The sequence below is a fragment of the Anabas testudineus genome, chromosome 14 (assembly GCF_900324465.2).
Source record: "Anabas testudineus chromosome 14, fAnaTes1.2, whole genome shotgun sequence".
In the NCBI taxonomy this organism is placed as follows: domain Eukaryota; kingdom Metazoa; phylum Chordata; class Actinopteri; order Anabantiformes; family Anabantidae; genus Anabas; species Anabas testudineus.
The window spans coordinates 14,303,642-14,321,991 of NC_046623.1; the positions used below are offsets into that span (position 1 = coordinate 14,303,642).

General features: G+C 40.2%; 2 protein-coding genes, 1 long non-coding RNA gene and 1 pseudogene across 3 annotated transcripts in view; 2 read left to right on the top strand and 2 right to left on the bottom strand.

Moving 5' to 3' along the window:
• Nucleotides 1-8,923, top strand: part of ubl3a (ubiquitin-like 3a) — a 28,498-nt gene extending 19,575 nt beyond the window's left edge. The window contains exons 2-5 of the mRNA XM_026372880.1: nt 2,457-2,565; nt 3,985-4,071; nt 5,351-5,428; nt 7,144-8,923. Of these exons, the coding sequence (XP_026228665.1) occupies nt 2,457-2,565; nt 3,985-4,071; nt 5,351-5,428; nt 7,144-7,196 (327 nt within the window). The 3' untranslated portion in view covers nt 7,197-8,923. The remainder of the gene's footprint in view (nt 1-2,456; nt 2,566-3,984; nt 4,072-5,350; nt 5,429-7,143) is intronic.
• A 2,174-nt stretch (nt 8,924-11,097) lies between these two features.
• Nucleotides 11,098-12,452, bottom strand: LOC113171047 (annotated as a pseudogene).
• A 652-nt stretch (nt 12,453-13,104) lies between these two features.
• Nucleotides 13,105-14,903, top strand: LOC113170385. The gene is made up of 3 exons (XR_003299634.1): nt 13,105-13,225; nt 13,425-13,912; nt 14,050-14,903. It is a non-coding gene; the product is annotated as an uncharacterized LOC113170385 (long non-coding RNA).
• A 1,305-nt stretch (nt 14,904-16,208) lies between these two features.
• Nucleotides 16,209-17,963, bottom strand: LOC113171050 (olfactory receptor 1-like). Its single transcript, XM_026373422.1, has 4 exons — nt 17,744-17,963; nt 17,187-17,364; nt 16,737-17,040; nt 16,209-16,502 (listed from the first exon to the last, which is right to left on the bottom strand). The coding sequence occupies exons 1-4, from the start codon at nt 17,961-17,963 to the stop codon at nt 16,209-16,211; spliced, it is 996 nt and encodes a 331-aa protein (XP_026229207.1).
• Nucleotides 17,964-18,350: the final 387 nt, after the last annotated feature.

The following is an 18,350-nucleotide window of genomic DNA, read 5'->3' on the forward strand; positions in this document are numbered from 1 at the left end:
TGAATCTTGTGCAGAGCCGAAGATTGACAGAGTGGGGGGGAGAGACAGAGCGAGACCGACAGGACGAGGGAGGGGATTGCTGCACGGAGTGGAAGACAATATGATGTGACAGTGGAAAATGGGCAGCAGGGAGATGGAGGAGGGGGGTAAAGCTATCTTGTAGGTGTTATCAGGTTAAGCCACCCACCGCTGGCTGTCGCTATGGTGACACCATGGTAACGACCAGGTGTTCAACCAGGAAGGAGCAAGACCTTGCTTTTGTGAAGGAGCTTCATCTGGATGTTTGTTCCTCATTATTTCTCTGTCCCTCTGTCTGCCAGGTATTGTTCGTCTCAAAGGTGTAGGGAAATAAGAACAACCCGCTGCAAGATCTGCATCCTGTCTTCATACGTCAGCGTTCAGTTTTTAAATTGAGACATGAATATGTGCACACATATATATCAGTATTTGTTTCTCTGACTCCCGTTGCCTGCTAACTGCTCGTGTTTGCATATGGTTTTTATGTTTTAAAGCCCAGAGTATTAATAAAATTAAAAACAAGCTCAGATCTATCAAGTTCATTTAATCTTCTACAAGCAGCTTTACCCGTGTTGAGTGTCTGCGTGGTCAGCACAGAGGCCAAATATGACTATGTTCATATAGTTTTATATATGTATGTCTCTTTATGGCTCTCGCATGCTTAAAGCTATAAGCTGATTTGATAACATGCTTACAGAGATGTCTGTTTCAATCCGATGGTGTTAGCTCTGTTACATCACTGCAGTCGGCTCTGTGTGTGAGCATGTGTGTAGACGGACTCGCATGTGTGTGTGTGTTTGTGTTGCTCGGCAGAGTGGGTTTTTGGTGGAGGGTGGGTGTAGAGGACTAACAGACGCTCGGCACATGGAAGCACAGTAGCAACAATGACACACACACGTGCTTGTGTCATGCGCACAATGCAGACCAAACACACAGATACAGTAGGCAAAGGCAAACACACAGCACAGACCTTTGCTCTGGCTTTTAAAGGCATACTGTGCCACAGTGAAACGCATCACACCAGTTAAAAGATTATCTCCGATCTGTATCCTAATGCAAGGCAATAGAATTCATATGCATATTAATGCTTTTAAATGCAAAACACGACACAGTTCAGTAAAAACCAACTCACTGTGATTGTTGAGTCAGTTATATTTATAATACGTTGGACAGATTGAGATCATTCACAGTATTTTAAATTTTGCCATATTCAATGAGAAAAACAATTGAGAGAATGTAAAAGAAAACAGCAAGGACTCTGTGAATAGTGCACTGTGCTGGAGTGAAAATATTGTTTGGCCAATTTCTCCAGAGTTAAAGGCTGTGTTGCTCTTCTTCATCTGCCCTTTCACCTAATATTAACATGTTCTGTGCAAAAAGTCAGAATAAATAAAATAAAAAAGGCAAACACTGTATATTTTGGCGCAGAGAATTTCAATGGAAAAAGATGGTGGGTCACCAAAATTAGCAGGAGTTGATATTAGCTGGAAATCATTAATCTCACAGATGATGGACTGTGATTAGTCCTAAGGTCAAAAGGTTGGGTTGAGGGAAAGATATTGGTCAAGGCAACAAAACCCAGAAGAGGTTCTTTAAAATAGTGTCTACGATGATGTCGTGCAGCTTTCCTGAACAAGACACAGATGCTCTGATGACTAGCTGATACACTCTGACCTCTGTAAAGGAGACTGTGGAAAGAGGAGGAGTTACCTACTGGGAACTAGAGTCTAACACTGTTAGACATTTATTTTTGGACTTGGCTTTCACCAGTCACTAGGGGGAATAAGCTGTTTAGGCAAGTTGCACATTTTCATTATTTCAGTAGCAGCATTTAGTTTTCCCAAAGCTTTTAATTGTTCCTGTTTTGTGGGCTGTTTATACGGCGAGAGCCAAGTTCAGCTGGTAAAATTACAGATACGTGATTCATGAATAATATCAGTCTGAACGGAGCTTGTGGTTGTAAGCTGTGTTGGTAATGTATTCCTAACCTTTATGCTAACCTGGAGAAAACCAGGCTTCTGATTTGCATCTTAATGTTGCACTGAGAAGATTCTGATTTAGTCTCATGTAGAATTTCACATAATGAAAATACTGTCAGCAGAAGGAAAAAGGCAAAAGGAAATGAAGGGGAGAACGTATCAGGCTGCCATTAAGCAGGACCCGAAGACAAAGAAACAAGGTTTCGAGAGAAGAGATGAAAAGTGAAGAGGAAGTTGGAGAGACAGATGTGAGTTGATCCTGCGGAAGTTCGCTCCTCGGGGTCCTCATATCCTTCTCCTGTTTCCTATTAAATTACTGAGCTTAAACCTGTGTGCTTCCTGACTCCACTGTGTTTAATTTGACGTATTGGACACTTGTTTGTGTTCTGTTTCATATGATGCATCCAATACGGTTTTCATATACAGTCTGTGCTTACCTCATCTTCTTCTGTCTTGCAGATAAACCTGCGCCTTATTTTAGTCAGCGGGAAGACGAAAGAGTTCCTGTTTTCTCCCAACGACTCGGCTGCAGACATCGCCAAACACGTCTACGACAACTGGCCGATGGGTGAGTAGCTCCACCCAGATGCCTCAGTGATTGTTCCTGGCCAGGGTAGCTGATAAAGAAGTAGCAGTAGTTAACATGTAGCTCACATTCAGGTAAAAGTCAACATTTTGAAGATTGTTTCAGTCTAATCTGGTTGATCATCTCGTCTCCAGATCACTCATCACTGCCCTATCCAAACAGTTAGTCTTTTACTGCCAGGTCCCCTCTCAGGTTTCTGTCTTTGTGTATGAGGATAATGACTACACAAACCATCAAGTCTCCGAGGTGATCTACTTTAAGTTAACATGTTGGTATTACTGGAATATTTGCTGTTTTTCCTACTTTCTGCATACTAAGCAGTATTTACTAAAAGTTAAGCTGCTAAGTGACTTAGAAACCAGATTTCACTTATGTGGGATTTAACTAGCTGTGTTTTGTTACGCCCAGAGTTCAGCTTCACCAGTGTAAAGGTTCATTTCATAGTGCCGTCCTCACACCACCTCCAGACGTGAACACACTGTGGCCCTTTCTGTTTCATTCAGTGAATGTCGCCCAGTTCACGAGAAGACAACAGTGCATGAAAACGATAAAAGTTGCTCATGAACTCTCCTCGACAACAGGAGTTTTCCTTTCTGTCCTGTCAGTTTTGGAGGAACTCACACTCCTCTCAGACAACAGATCTGAACCCCTAGACACCCAGAGCAGGCGCTCAGTCAGCACAGACACCCTCTGCTTAGCCTGAGATAAACATCTGGTGGCCAGACTGTGCTGCCTGTGCAACTCCCCCTGCTGTTTCCTCTCTCGTTGAAAAATGCCACCACTTTTTGTCTTTAGCTCTTCCTGACCCACACCTTGTGTTCTTCGCAGTCTTTCTCACGTTCCCCAGTGCATCCCACAAAGCCCACATATTATACATTCTGTAATGATCTAAAATAAAGGCCCTAAAGGTCTTAAAATATCCTCAATGTGGTTGTTGGTCATTTTTTCCAAAAAGCAATGACAGATTTCTTTTCGCTGTGCTGTAAATCTGAGATTGATACAAAACAAGGTTTGTACAGTAGTTGAAAATCCAAAGCTCTGCTCTGCTGAACCCAATCAAAGCCCTTTAATTGCTTTCCTTGTATGTTTTCTAGAGTCTGTGACCCTTTGTTAGCAAAGCTCAGTTGAGCGGACTTTACTTGTTGTTGTTTTTAAAGCAAATTAAGTTGTAGGTTAGAATAAAAATATTGTGAATGTGAGTTCACCTGCATGTGCTGAAGGTTATGTTTTACTGATTATACAGTGATTATTATGTGTCATGGCTACAATAACATTATTTAAGTCATAATAAAGAAAAATTGAAATGACATGAAGCATGTCATCTGCCTTTTTCCATGTTTTCATTTTTGTTTTTTTCTTAAACTCTCTCTTTCCATCTGGCTCGGCCCTTTTTCCCTTCAGACTGGGAGGAAGAGCAGGTCAGCAGTCCTAACATACTGAGGCTCATCTACCAGGGACGTTTTCTACACGGAAACGTAACACTAGGAGGTGAGAAAACACACCAAATGTACGTGTTCGTGGACATGCACACAAAATCACAGCAGTGTGTCGCTGGAAAGTTCTTTGCTGTTCTCATCTTTTTCCTGAGCCGCAGAACAGAGGTACCTCAGTGCTCTGGACAAGCCTGCTTTGATGGAGAGAGGGAGGAGAGAGGAAATACAGAAAAAAAGAGGGGAAAGAGGCTGGTCAGGAAAGGGGCAACACTGGCATTAGAGCAGAGCTCAGGCAGCACAAAGAAGAGACAGAAAGAGAGCGGGCACGAAAGTGAATGTCATAAGTGAAGAGCGATAGAGGACGTCTTCTGTAGAGGCAGTCCACTCCACTCCTCTCTGGCTTGTAGGCTTTTTGTCTACTTAACCCAATTTTGATTTGACTGGTGTTTTGTGTGGTTAATGGGGTTATGGCTGTTCCTAACGTTTTTACACTCATCCAATTACTGCCTCCCATCTGATAATTCCCTTATCGTTGGTTTAACATGTTTGCACGCCGACACAGAATCCGCTTGTGGATGAGCCAAAACTCACAGTGGTTTTGAAATGCAAACATGGACACCACACACATGTGTGAACGCACATATAACATAATTCACAAGCAGTTCTGGGGAGTAATAGAGCTATAGCAGCTGTTAAGATGCACATGTCTGTCAAATTGTACTAGCAGTACTAGTGTATCTTATATTACAAAGTCTGGCACATATTGATTTCCATTCGCTAATCTGAGTTTAAAAAGTCCTCACATCCTGCCCAGTTTGGCAAACGCTCTTTTACCACACAGCATATTATTGTGTAGTAGAGTTGAAAACAGGACAGAGAGCAAAACAAAAATAAATAAATAAATAAAAAAGGATCAATATATGTTGCAATATGTCAAATACATAAAAAGTCTCCTTTTGTTACTGTCCATTAGTAGAGCATCACATGAGCTTAGACTCTTTATGTGTGAAAAATTAAACTGTCAATAGCCCAATTTAGTCAATAGTCAAATATCTTGTTCACATAAAGATGTTGTTTTTTTTTACATGCAAGAGTTTGTTATTCTGCAATCAAATCACCCTGCAGTTCCACATGTTGACACCTTCAACCACAGCGGTTGTTCATGTTTCATGCAGCTGTTTCCTTTTTAATCATAACCGCTAATTTCCAGGGAACTGTAAATGGTGCTATGTCAGAGAGCAGGTGATGAGCCAGTTGATTCTGATGGTGAATAACTCAACTTTGTGTAGTGTAGCTCACTGAATAACCTCTTACTCTCTCTCTCCCCCCACTAGCTCTCAAACTGCCCTTGGGGAAGACCACAGTGATGCATTTAGTTGCCAGAGAGAATTTGCCTGAGCCAAATTCCCAAGGTAACCAGCTCTCCATCTCCCCTATTTCCTTTCACGAGGCCTTTCACACACTGAACAACTTTAAACATTCAGCTTCCAGCCCTTATTTATCTCTACACATGGCTTCTTTTTATAACAGCCACTGGTGCAAATAATTGGCTCCCTTAACTGTATCCCCACGATACAGCACATTGTGTAGAATACAGAGCTAATATAAATCATATTAGATGACAGGTGTCCTTGTGACTGTGCAGTAGTTGTATGTAGAGGCAGGTTCTGACTTTAGTGAGTGAAAGATTTAGATATCAGACATATTCTAGACTATGATCTGGCAACACTTGACATCAAACTGTTTTATGCATTATTGAGCAGCAGCAGTCCAGCAGTAGTAGGATTGGAGCGGGTCTTGAATGATGATGGATCTGAAGCCTTAAGTATTTTTCTTATCTAATAAAAGTAACCGTTCTGTCATCTGTACAAACATCTTCTTTGAAAGTTGTGGGATAACTATTTACTATTTAATCCAACACTCACGTCCCATATGGGACACGATTAAAAGGTAAATTCGCCACAGCTTCTCCAGGTTAGTGTCAGACATCATTTTATTCTGAAATTAGTCACCTGAGCAACAGAGACAGGTGAGCTGCAGGTTCTCAGGTGACCTCTGATGTTCAGGAGCTGAGTGAAAAACAACACTTAAAGATAATTTTTATCTTCACTGCAGCTTGAAACTCTATAATCATCAAACTGAAAGGGCAACAGAGTCTGATTTGAAAATGAGTTATAGCAGATAGCTGGTTCTCAGACGTTTATTTATTCTCGACCACATGTTCATCTTAAATATACATTTTTTCCCTCTGATTTATATTGATTAAAAAGCTTAACTGCACGAACAACAAATTTATTTTGGTTGGCCGACGTCTCTACCAAAGATATAAACCCTGCGCCCTTGAAGCAGACACACATCAAATCTTACTCTTGGCTTTAGTTATTGACTTCAGTGAGAATCATTTTATGTCTTATGCGTAATGAATCGTTCAGTTATAAAAAGATGAAATAGCATCAAATGGTTACCGTGGTCACTTGACATGTTTTACTCCATAACGTTTCTATTACACCACAAATACAGTTCTCCCTCTTGTTGCTGTTACAACATTTAGTGTTGGTGTCACTGGTTAAAACAAAACCATTCTGAGGTTGGCTGTAGGTTTGGTGGTAAACTAAATGTAAGAGATACTAAACGATCAGCCAACTTGCTCCTCTCACGTAGTGTGAAGAAAACTTAGTGTAGGAACCCTGAGGCTGGTAATAAAGGTAACTGCATCAAGAAGACCGAGTAGGAAAAGCACATGTACATAGTAAGATTTGACCTACGAGCATCAGACAGCTGGAATTCACGTCGTCTGGTTTGAGAAACGTTACAGCAAAAGGCCTTTACATCTCTTTCTGACCAGTTTTTGTTGTGAGACAACAGAACAAGTATGAAGTAATGATTTAACTACATCTCATAAAGATTATTTGTTAACTGTGGTGATAAAGTCTTTACTTTATGATCAAAACAACATCTGGCAAAATTAACATAAACTGAGACGGAGAGAAAAGATGTGTTTGCAAAAATCAAACTGCAGTTAAACATTTAATTACATTCAATGGTAAAAGCTTTTTATATTACTGTGTATTTTACAATTATAGACTTCGTTTGGTGCATTTCTTACTATGTTTGCCTTTGCTTCCAGGTCAGAGGAACAGAGAGAAGACCGGGGAGAGTAACTGCTGTGTCATTCTGTAAATACCCACCTCCGCTGACGGCCCGCCATCCTTCTCATCTATTCACCCTCAACGTCCTGGACCTAATGAGCTTGTCCCCTGTCCTGGAGCCTGTCCACAATGCGGATATGTGTACACACAACACATATTCTCTCTCTCTCTCACACACACACACACACACACACACACACACACAGACACACAGATAGAAAGACAGCAGGCTCGCGCTGATCCAGGACACAGAGCAGAAAATTGATTATCAATAGAGTTGATTCCTTTGTTGTACTTGATTTGTTGTCATTATTGAAAATTAGGGGAAGGAGCTGGATTTGCATGTTGTAGTTTTTTTTTCTTTCTTTCCTAATGCACACCTTTGTAAACCCTCTGACACACACACACACACACACACACACACAAACTAGCTACACACTCATTGTCTGGCCACCCTCAGCTGTCAGCTTCAAACTGGCTCCATGTTGTAGCCGGTTGTCATGGCAACGCCGTGTCCAGGTTTGAATGCGTGTGGCCTTGTTTTTCTTTCTCGTGCTCATGACCGCTGAGAACGAACCGCTAACAACCGACCAACATACATGTACAAACACACACGCCATGGAGTGTGACACCATGTCTGCACATCCCGACCACATGTGCTCGAGCGACCTCCCTCAGTGCAGCAGGCGAAGCGTAGATGTGCCTGACCAGAGAACTCAAACCAGGACACACACACACACCTGTGTCCTTTGTACTGCCCTCCTCTGCATGGGCCCGTAAAAGGTCACTCGAGAGAATCTTTTCCTTTTTGTCTGCAGAGCGCTGTACAGAGCGAACACAGTTGTCATATTTTTAGCCAAACAAAGCCTAGCAAACAAACAGCCAGTGTCGGCGGTCTTATCTCGATTGCTTGTTTGTCCACAACATATGTGACTGTGTTTTGACAGTCCATGAATTTACTGATCGACCAGTGTTCCCATAATAAATAGTAAAAAGTCACTTTTCTTCGCTCCTTGTTCGCGTGCTCCGATGAAAAGGCTCGTCGTGCTCCTTTTTTTAACAGTGTTGTGAAGGATCTCTCTCTAACAGTTGCTGTCCATGCAGGGAATGATAAGAGCTCCCTCCTTTGTCTTAATTTGCTTTTTACTCTCTCCTTAATTCTGCCATTGCATTAATAAGTCCAGTTTGCACATCTGAAGCATGTGCTCCTCCATCAGATTAATGACAATGTACAAAAAGTTTGTTTTATTTTATATTTTTCCAATGGAAGTAATGTTCCAAACTAAGGTAATGTGTAGAATATATTTAATATGAATCTTATATAGAACACGATGGCTCTAGATCTTGTTGATATACAGTATATTGGTGTTTAGTCTATGATTGTGTATACGGTTAGCTTCTAGCCAGTTCACAGTCACTCGCTGACAATGTCTTGTGCTTAACAGCAGCAAAACCTCCCTAATCATGGGCAGACTGTAGGTTTGTTTTCTTTCTGTGCTCTTTTATCATTTTTCATGTTTATAATTTAATGTAATCCTTTTTTCTTTGAGTTTTTTTTTTTTTTTGCTTTAAAAGAATCGCTTTGTAACAGCACTAGGTCTTAAAAAAATCTATTGTTTATATTGATCAGGGTTCAAATCTGTACAGAGATAAACGGTTTCAAACCAATTGTAAATAGCACTAATGCTCCCTGTCCCTCCTCCAAACTTCAAAATGGAAATACATCTGTAAACTAAATAAAAGTTATTGAAGTGCTCAGCGTTTTGTCTTGACTCACTGCACGGCCGTCAACAGATCTGAACTTCTGAATCACTCTGGCAGTTATGTGGAAATGAATTGTGAAGTATGTCTGTGGAAATTATGTTTGCTAGGCTGTTGGGAAACAGACATTAGGTTAGATTAAGCAATAACTTTGCTAAAGTTAAGATTAAGGCTGTGTTTAACAATCCTCCATCACATCCTGTATTCAAATATCCTTTTTACCACTGTTAAGCATTAAAATGCACTAAAGGAGTGTCGTCTTATTTACAACAGGAATAGTATTTATTACTTAATTACATTATGTTTTGGTTCTCATTTTATATTGGAACTACAATAATAAGTATATTTGATGCATCAGTAATAACTATAGGATGAATACATTTACACATTTAGCTGATTATACTTTATAACAAATTGTAATATACATGTAATAAATTGATATGTGTAAAGAACGTGAATATTTCCCACTGCTGTAACAACACTCGTTGTCAGATACACGTTTGTATATTGATTAACCCACTCAACTAAACTAAGTAGCACTTCAGAAAATGTACTCAGTGTGTGGAAATGTGTTAATTGGGAGTTGACAGTCAACTGGCTGTCACTTAACGAAGTCTGTTGATTAGTGCCTGTGATGCCCTTAAGACAAATCTTGTTGACAGTCAGCGTAGATTAAAGAGAAGCGGAGCTGAAGCATCGTTACTTTCTGCTGACTCAACATTCAAGCTGATAAAGTCTTAATGCAAAACAATAAAATTAAATAGCATCATTTCCTCCTTTTTTATCTCGTGTCCTGGTTTTAAGTCGCTATTCCAGTTTGCACAACAGTCACTGGGCCAAAGTGCAACAGGAAGAACACTGTGGAACATGGCGTACAGCTCCGCCGGCTGATCCCAGAGCAGCTATGTGAACGTGTTATACTCTGCTTCCATAAAAACAACTGATTATTCAGCTGTGAGGACAGTTTTAAATGAAAGAAATAAAGTAGGACACCTTTTGAACACGTTAAACACGATGACTCTACTTCTGTTGCCGTCACTGAACTTGTGTGTACTTCTTTCCTCTCCTCCTCCCTGTAGTCACGCTGTGTCCACCACACAGTGACGGTAATGTGGGCCAGACATTCAACACGAATACAACTGCTCTTTTGTTATTTACACACACACACACACACACACACACACACACACACACACACATATATATAGAAGTAGACTGGGAGCAGACAGAGAGGATTGTGGTAACAGTAGTTTCTCTCAGGTTCTGCTTGTGTGACATTAACTCAGAATAGCTGCTGCCCGCCCTCTGAACAACACAACAGTCTCCTCTAACCAGCAAATGATTGTTCCACAGGTAGCGAGAGTCTGCATGAGTAAACATTTGGCATGATCATTTAAATATATGTGACATTTACAACAGTGACATTTGCGGCTAGACTGCGTCTATGAACATTAATAAAACTGAAATGGTTTCATGCGTCTGGCTGCAACAAGAGGCCGTAAAAGGCACAGGCCTGGGAGGGCGGGCATGTATGGGCAACACATACATTATTCATGTTTGGATGGATTATGCTGGGCACAAATATAATTACGGGATAAGGTTCACCAAGCGTGAGCCATGAAGACATAATTTTCCTTGCTCAGCATGTGAGCCATTGCAGACTGCAGGAAAGTTTGAGGATGTTGCCATCTCGTGGCTAAATACGTACATAGCATCACAATAGAGGGATTTTAAATACAGACAGTAGAAGGTGAACTGGATAATGGAAATGGAAATCTACTAATTATCACACACAGACTGTTTTTACTCCCCTTTCTTGCAGTTGACTGCTTAAGGCAGTGCTTAATATATCTTTGTTTTCCTTTAAATTGAAGTTGTTTTATACATTTTATTGCTAAAGTTATATATTCACCTGCTGAATTCCACACATTTCTACTGAACATGATCAAATAGTATTGGAATAAACTTCGTGAGAACATATGTCTTCTTTAGATCTGATGAAAATCTCATTAGTGAGGTTGTGTGAGATTGTGACAGCTTCTATCACTTTAACATACAAATAAATCTTAATGAATTCATATAATTGCATCTCTAACATTTTATGTTCATTAAAGCTTGTGGATTATTTGTGAGTGCGATATGGCGACAGAAACAACATTCTGTATGTCTTTTCATTTCTTGACCCAGCGTCTGAGTATCATCTTGATCTCATTGGTTCTCAGACAGTAGATGAACGGGTTGATGAGTGGAGGAAAAAGACTGTAGAAGAGGGTGGTGGCTATTCGCGTGTCAGCGGTCATTTTCAGATTAGGGAAGAAAGGTGTAGAGTAGACAAAGAAACGTGGTATGTAGTAGATGGAGAGGATACAGCCCTGGGTGGCACAGGTAGAGAAAGCCTTGACTCTGCCCTGAGGAGAACAGCAGCTTTGATTCAAAAAGACTTGTAATAATAAAATGAAAAGAGTTTTGTTTTCTATTGTGACATTACACCATTATCTCACCTGTCCATTGGCCATACGCAAAATTGAAACGATGATAGAAATGTAAGAGAAGAGAATGAAGGCGAAAGGAACATAAAGAATCAACATGGCTCCAGCATATGCGCCTCTTATTTCTTGGCTGACGTCTGCACACACAAGAGCTGAGAGCGACATGTGGTCACAGAAGGCTTGTGTGATTTTGTTGGGCCCACAGAACACCATCGTGGTGAGTCTGATGGTGGTAACGCCGGGGAAGATGTTTGCCACCACCCAGCAGAAGAGAGTCAGACTCGTCATAGTCTGGATCGTCATTAACATCGAGTATCTGAGGAGAGAACGAAGGTTAAGAAGAGAAAGAGGGCAGATTTTAATTCCAGGGCTTAAACATGAGACTTTTCTTTTCACCTGAAAGGAAAACAGATGGCTAGATATCGGTCCAGGGCCATAGTGAATAAAATCAGGGAGTTCAAAGTTCCAAAATAGTGGATCATGTGTTCCTGGAAGAGGCAAGTGTGAAAACCAAGACTCCCATCGTTCCACCAGTAGCGAGCAATTAGCTTAGGTAAGGACACAGTGGAAAAGCCTACAGGACAAACAGGGGAAAGAGTAAAAATAATACATGTGATTTATTTTTACAAACCTATTGTCTCTTATCAAATTTAAAGGCACTAATTGAAATGGTTAGTTAAGTATAGTCTTCACAGGTTAATTATTGTTCCCCTCATGACGTGCGTTACTGAGTGCAACTTCAAATAGCCATATGATGATCGTTAGAAGTATACATTTTTATGAAAGCATGTAAGAAGCCACAACACAATTTACCAATGTCTGATAGAGCCAGGCTGACCATAGTGATGTACATGGGTTTTTGGAGGCTGTGCTCCAAAGCAAACACCACTATCAGCAGCAGGTTACCCACCGCTGTGGTCACATAGAGGAAGAAGAAGAACCAGCCCTACTAGATGAAAATACTCTGGCTGGAGACTTGGAAATCCCACAATAACAAACTCTAATACACGTGTGTGGTTCTCGTCCACCTGAAACATACTGAAGGGAGAGATAAGAAGATGAAACAATCAGTATCAGAAATGTTTCATACACTCAGGAGCATTTAAGATGCACATCAGTGCTTACCTCACCAGACTCACCAGCTTTGCTTTTGTGACAAACACAAGCAGCTGCTGCTCAGTTTTATAAAGATTTTATCACAGGCAGTTTAGTTAAAAATATGTTGATGCAACTTTGTCTCAGTGGAGGCAAAAAGAGTAGCACACTGAGGTAAACTTTCCATGACAATTGCATCATTGTTTTTTAAATCAGTAATTTAAATGTAACTCGAATACATCTGTGTTGTCCCACACAGGTAAAAATAATTTATTCAAATTCCTGCTTCAGTAAAGATAATAATAGCAAATTGTAGTTGAAGTATCAAAATAAAAAGTTCTGATTCCACAGATGAGATGTCTCTGGTACTTATATGTTATCTAACCTTATTTATACCAATATTTTTCATTCTAAGGGACCAATTTCTAAGTAGCTTGTGCATGTGTATGTTTTTTATTTTAGTTATTGGAGCCCTTTGGTCCAAATGTTCCCATTTGTTTTGAAACTAATCTTAAAAAACAAAAACAAAAAAACAATTAAAAAATTATTTTTTTTTCCAACGAGCCAATCACAGACCGCGCCGAGTTTATAAATATCCGGGTCAAACCGGGGTCACTTCCTTTTCATCTCAGCGCGACACGTTGTCCACAAGATGAACCTAAACCCTTTCTACAAGCTCGACTACCTTTCTGGGAGACTCAAATCCATCTATTAAGTAGGTGAATTACTTGTTCAACTTTCTGTTTGGATAATGTCAGTGTTTTTAGTCGGTCTTTCCATCGCTACTGTTTAGCAGCTGCCGCTAGCTAATTTTGTTACCCGCTAGCCTTCGTCATTAGCCTCCATTGCTAACTCCATACAAAACCCCACTGAGAAAGTGTTGAATTTAAGATGGTTATCGATGTGTGGTTTAGACGACGACCTCCATGCTCGCTGCGAGATCTGCCTCGGCCCCGAGCATGCAGAGCTAGCCCTCACTCCTCCCTGTTGAGCACGTCTGCCCCCTGGAGGAGAAGCAGCGGCGAATGGACAGCTGGGCTAAGGGAGTTAGCTTCCACATGCGAGAGTCTATCGACTGCCTGGACCCCCCCGGCCCAGTGGGCGAGCTCCATGTAGGGCCCTGACTCGGCTCCCTCCATTGTTGGCTCCCCTCCTGGTTCCCCCCTCTTCCTAGTGGATGACATGGTTGACGACATGACGGTTCAGCCAGCACGGCGGCACGCCGTCCCCTCTCTCCCGCCTGCCTGCGGTGCTCTTCTCCTGCACCTGCTCCCAGCGACATGGTCGGCGACATTTATCGCGGTTAGCAGGAGGCTAAACACCTTCAGCTACGGCCGATTTGACATGTAACCTCAAATAAAGGGAACGTGTACATCAGTGTCATCAGTTTAAAACATTACAGGTAAAGAAGTCTCTTGTATATAGTAACACTAATAGTAGAAATATAATAACACTATAAAGCAATAATGCATATGCAATTCATATATTTCTTAGAGGCTTTTCATTGGCTTATTTAACTTTCTCTTTCTACCATTTCAGAATGGATTTAAACATCACCACCTGGACGGAGCCAGAATCCCTGTATTCTAGGTATGGACAATACTGGACCAACTCTGTGTTGTCTTGAAGAAGTCACTAATAATGGTGCTAAACCAGCAGTAATAAAACTAAATGAAATGGCCATGTGACTGCAAAAGCGTCACAAAAATGACCCTTTATGAAGAGTTTGCTACTAAACCACTCCAGTCACCCTCCTGAGTGTGCAGCCACACGTAGCTTTATATCTGTGGAAGGGGAAGTTGTTGACGTAAGTTGATTCAAAGTCAACATACAAAATAACAATAATAATACAAAGAGCACAGACAGATAGTCTGATACAGATAGTTTAAACTTCAATTTATAGGTACCTGTTAGTAAATAAATTAGTTTTAGTGTAGTGAAGAGTTTCGTAGGCTAACTGCTCAATCTTCCTTGCTCGTCAGATGTGAAGAAAGTCCGGTCAGGAAAGAAAGCCATTCCTCTGAAAAATGATACAATACTACATAAAAATTATATTATTTCTAACAGAGTACAAAACGAGTAACCGTGTGCCCGTGGAGGCAGCTATGAAAGCTTTTCAGCTGGGGACCCAAATGAAGATGTCCCACTTAAAATGTGGGCGAAGCACCTATGGACTCCAGCTGTAGTCTACAACTTAAAGCAAGCTTGAGGTAAACTCTTTAACTAAAGCGACAGAACACACTAAGGATACTAAGTTTTGCCTACTATAAAAACATGATGATGTGGTTATATAAAGATTAATCCATTTAAGTATGTGGCTCGAACATGGGTTTACTTACATTGCCTAATAAAAAAAATAAGTGATGCAGATTTTATAGGGAACTATGGAGTTGCTGTGGTAGGTGTATGTCTGCATCTATTCAATCCTAGATTTTGACAAACAAAATCTAAGACTTAATGGATGCAGCTCCATACTTCATATAAAATCTGCATCATTTTTTTTTAGGCTATGTAATTAAACCCATGTTCCAGCCATATACTTAAAATTGAATTATTTAAAAGCACACAATCGTGTTTTTATAGTTTAATAATTGTACATTTTTCATATGTACTCTGTGACACACTGTTGAAATCGTTAGGGTGTTATATTGCTTTAAAGACGGCGGCTGGAGTCCGAAGGTGCTTTGGAAGAGTTTTTGAGTTTTCCAACATCACTGCTCTGCCCACTTGGGTAGCTGGTCAAGTGTGTTCAGTCATTTAGAAGCTTCTGATTGATTTAATGCACCTGATCCAGGTAAGCGGAGGTGGGCAGGGCTGTGGTTGTGATGTGTTTAAAAACAAGCAGGACAGGAGCCTGTGTAGACTGGAACTGGACAACCTTGGACTATACACCTAAAGGCTTGAACTTATGTAATATAGTTATAGTTTGTTAGTTATTTGAAATTGTTTTTAATTGTTTAAAAAACAGTGAGAACTTGTTTAATTATGGAGTGTTCCTTGTTGTTTAATTGTAGAGTTGTGAAGTTTGAGGTCAACTGTTTTAATAAATTTTCTAAAATGTTATTTTAATGTCTCACATGTTGAGTTACTCACACACACACACACACACAGACACACACGTCTTATATCGGAGAGATTTGGAGTTTATTTGCCATAACTTTAAGCATAACCAGTATTGAACTAACCCTAAAAAACCTGAACATTTTGATACCTGAATATTTTCTATAGCTGAAAATGGTTAAGTGCTTGAAAACATGAGGAAGAATGTTACAATGAAGATTTAAAAATACAGTGATTTATGTTTTGTGACCTTTACAGGTCAGAGTGGAGTATAAGTGAACTGAAACTGTCGATAAACGGAACAATTTTTTTATTTATTTTTTTTATATAAACCTAGTTGTTGAGGTCTGGGTCCCCTACAAAAGGTTTTCCGAAGCCAGAATTGTTGTAGACTTGCGCTGGTGTTTAGGGTCATTGTCCTGTTGTATCACCCAACTACTTTGAATTTCAGCTGTTGTACAGACATTCTCACATATTGAGATTTTCTTATACACTTGGGAATATATATATATATATATATATATATATATATATATATATAATATAATATATAATATAATATAAAAAACAGTTTTAATCAATTTGTCCATTAGTTTCACTACATAATAAATTAGTTCTAATGTTCTAAACAAGATGAGTTAATGTATTCTTGTGCCAGCAACAATTTGACTCTGCTTTGTCGGTGTGATGCCCTTTAGTTTCTGGAACCAGGATCTAAATATTGTCTTGATCTCACTGGTTCTCAGACAGTAGATGAACGGGTTGATCACTGGAGGTAAAAGACTGTAGAAGACAGTGGTAAGTATACGCATGTCAGCGGTCATTTTCAGGTTTGGAATGAAAGGTGCAGTGTAGACAAAGAAACGTGGTATGTAGTAGATGGAGAGGATACAGCCCTGGGTGGCACAGGTAGAGAAAGCCTTGATTCTGCCCTGAGGAGAACAATGGCTAAGGGTTAAAAGAAATTGTGAATAATAAAATGAATTGGTCAAAGAAGTAGTTGCTGAGCAGAATCTTAAATACTACAGTCCCATAGGCATTGGGGGGGGGGGGGGGGGGGGGATCTTAATGATTAAAAACAGCACACTGTCATATTTTTTATATTTAATTACAAGGTTATATATGTTACTGGTTTAATCTGACAAACGTACAACATATTACCTTACCTGTACACTGGCCATGCGCAATATTGAGATTATTATACAAATGTAAGAGAAGATGATGAAGGCTAATGGAACATAAAGAATGAACATTGCTATAGCATAAGCAATGCTGTATTCTCGGCTGGTGTCCCCACACACCAGAGCAGTGAGTGATGTGCGGTCACAGAACACTTGGATGATTTTGTTGGGCCCACAGAAGGGTAATACGGTAACATTGATGGTGCTGATGCCAGGGAAGATGTGTGCCACTACCCAGCAGAAGACATTCAGAGCTGCCATGATTTGGTTTGTCATCAACATTGGGTATCTGAGGATAGACAGACAGGAGAGAGAGGTGATGTCAAACAGAGACTGCAGTGATGGATGAAAGAAGAAAGGTTAGTTATAAATTAGAAAATGGTTATATGGTAGTCAAATTCCAGGACTTGGTGATGGTGTTATATTGCTTTTCACCTGAAAGGAAAACAGATGGCTAGATATCGGTCCAAGGCCATACTCAATAAAATCAAGGAGTTCAAGGAGCCGAAATAGTGGACCATGTGTTCTTGGAAGATGCAAGTGTAAAAGCCAAGACTCCCATCGTTCCACCAGTAACGAGCAATTATTTTAGGCAAGGCCACAGTGGAAAAGCCTACAGGCAAATGAGAGAAGGAAAAAAAAAAGGCAACGCAGATGAAATATAGTTGTTCTGTTTTTGATCTGACAGACTTATGTTCCCCTAAATATCTTAAATCCACTAATTTAAACTAATGATCAGACAGAGTAATGCTTCTCAGGATGCACTCATCATTTAATAGTTTAACACCAGTTAAGTTGTTTTTTTTCACTGCTGTTTTCCTCAAAAGCTCAAGGGGCTGTTGTTGACATTGCATTCAGCCTCTATCTTTATTCCCTTTGCTATATTCAAAGTAAACCCCACTCATTTGAACAGTCACTCACAACAGAGTAGGAGCAACATGTTATGGAAGCAGAAGACACATGATAGGTGACATTAACAACACAATATTTACCGATGTCTGATAGAGCCAGGCTGACCATAGTGATGTACATGGGCTTTTGGAGACTGGTCTCCAAAGCAAACACCACTATCAGCAGCAGGTTACCCACCACTGTGATCACATAGAGGAAGAAGAAGAACCATGCCACTAGTTCAAAATACTCTGACGGCAGACTTGGGAATCCCACGATAAAAAACTCTGATACACGCGTGTAGTTGTCGATCTGAAACATACTGAAGGCAGATAAAGACAGATGATACAACCAGTACAACGTGTTTGAAATGAAGGACATGTTTTAGAAATGAAGTAGAGTTCAGGTGTCATTGCTTACCTCTCCAGATGGTCTGGTAAATACAAGCGACTGACTCTGTCTTATAAAGATTTTATTCTGGGCAGGACATGGAAAACATGATGACACAACTTTGTCCCAGTGGAGGAAAAAAGTAGCACACCCATCTTAGATTTTCAGGGTGTCTTTGAATTCAGCCTCTGTAGGTTAATCCTTTTGTTTTCCATCAAACTATTAGGCATCCTTTTGTACATCCAGTCAACCAGGCCATATCAGTATAAATATCCAATAGGATGTTTTTGTCCCTTTAATATCTGATGTTTTGAAAGT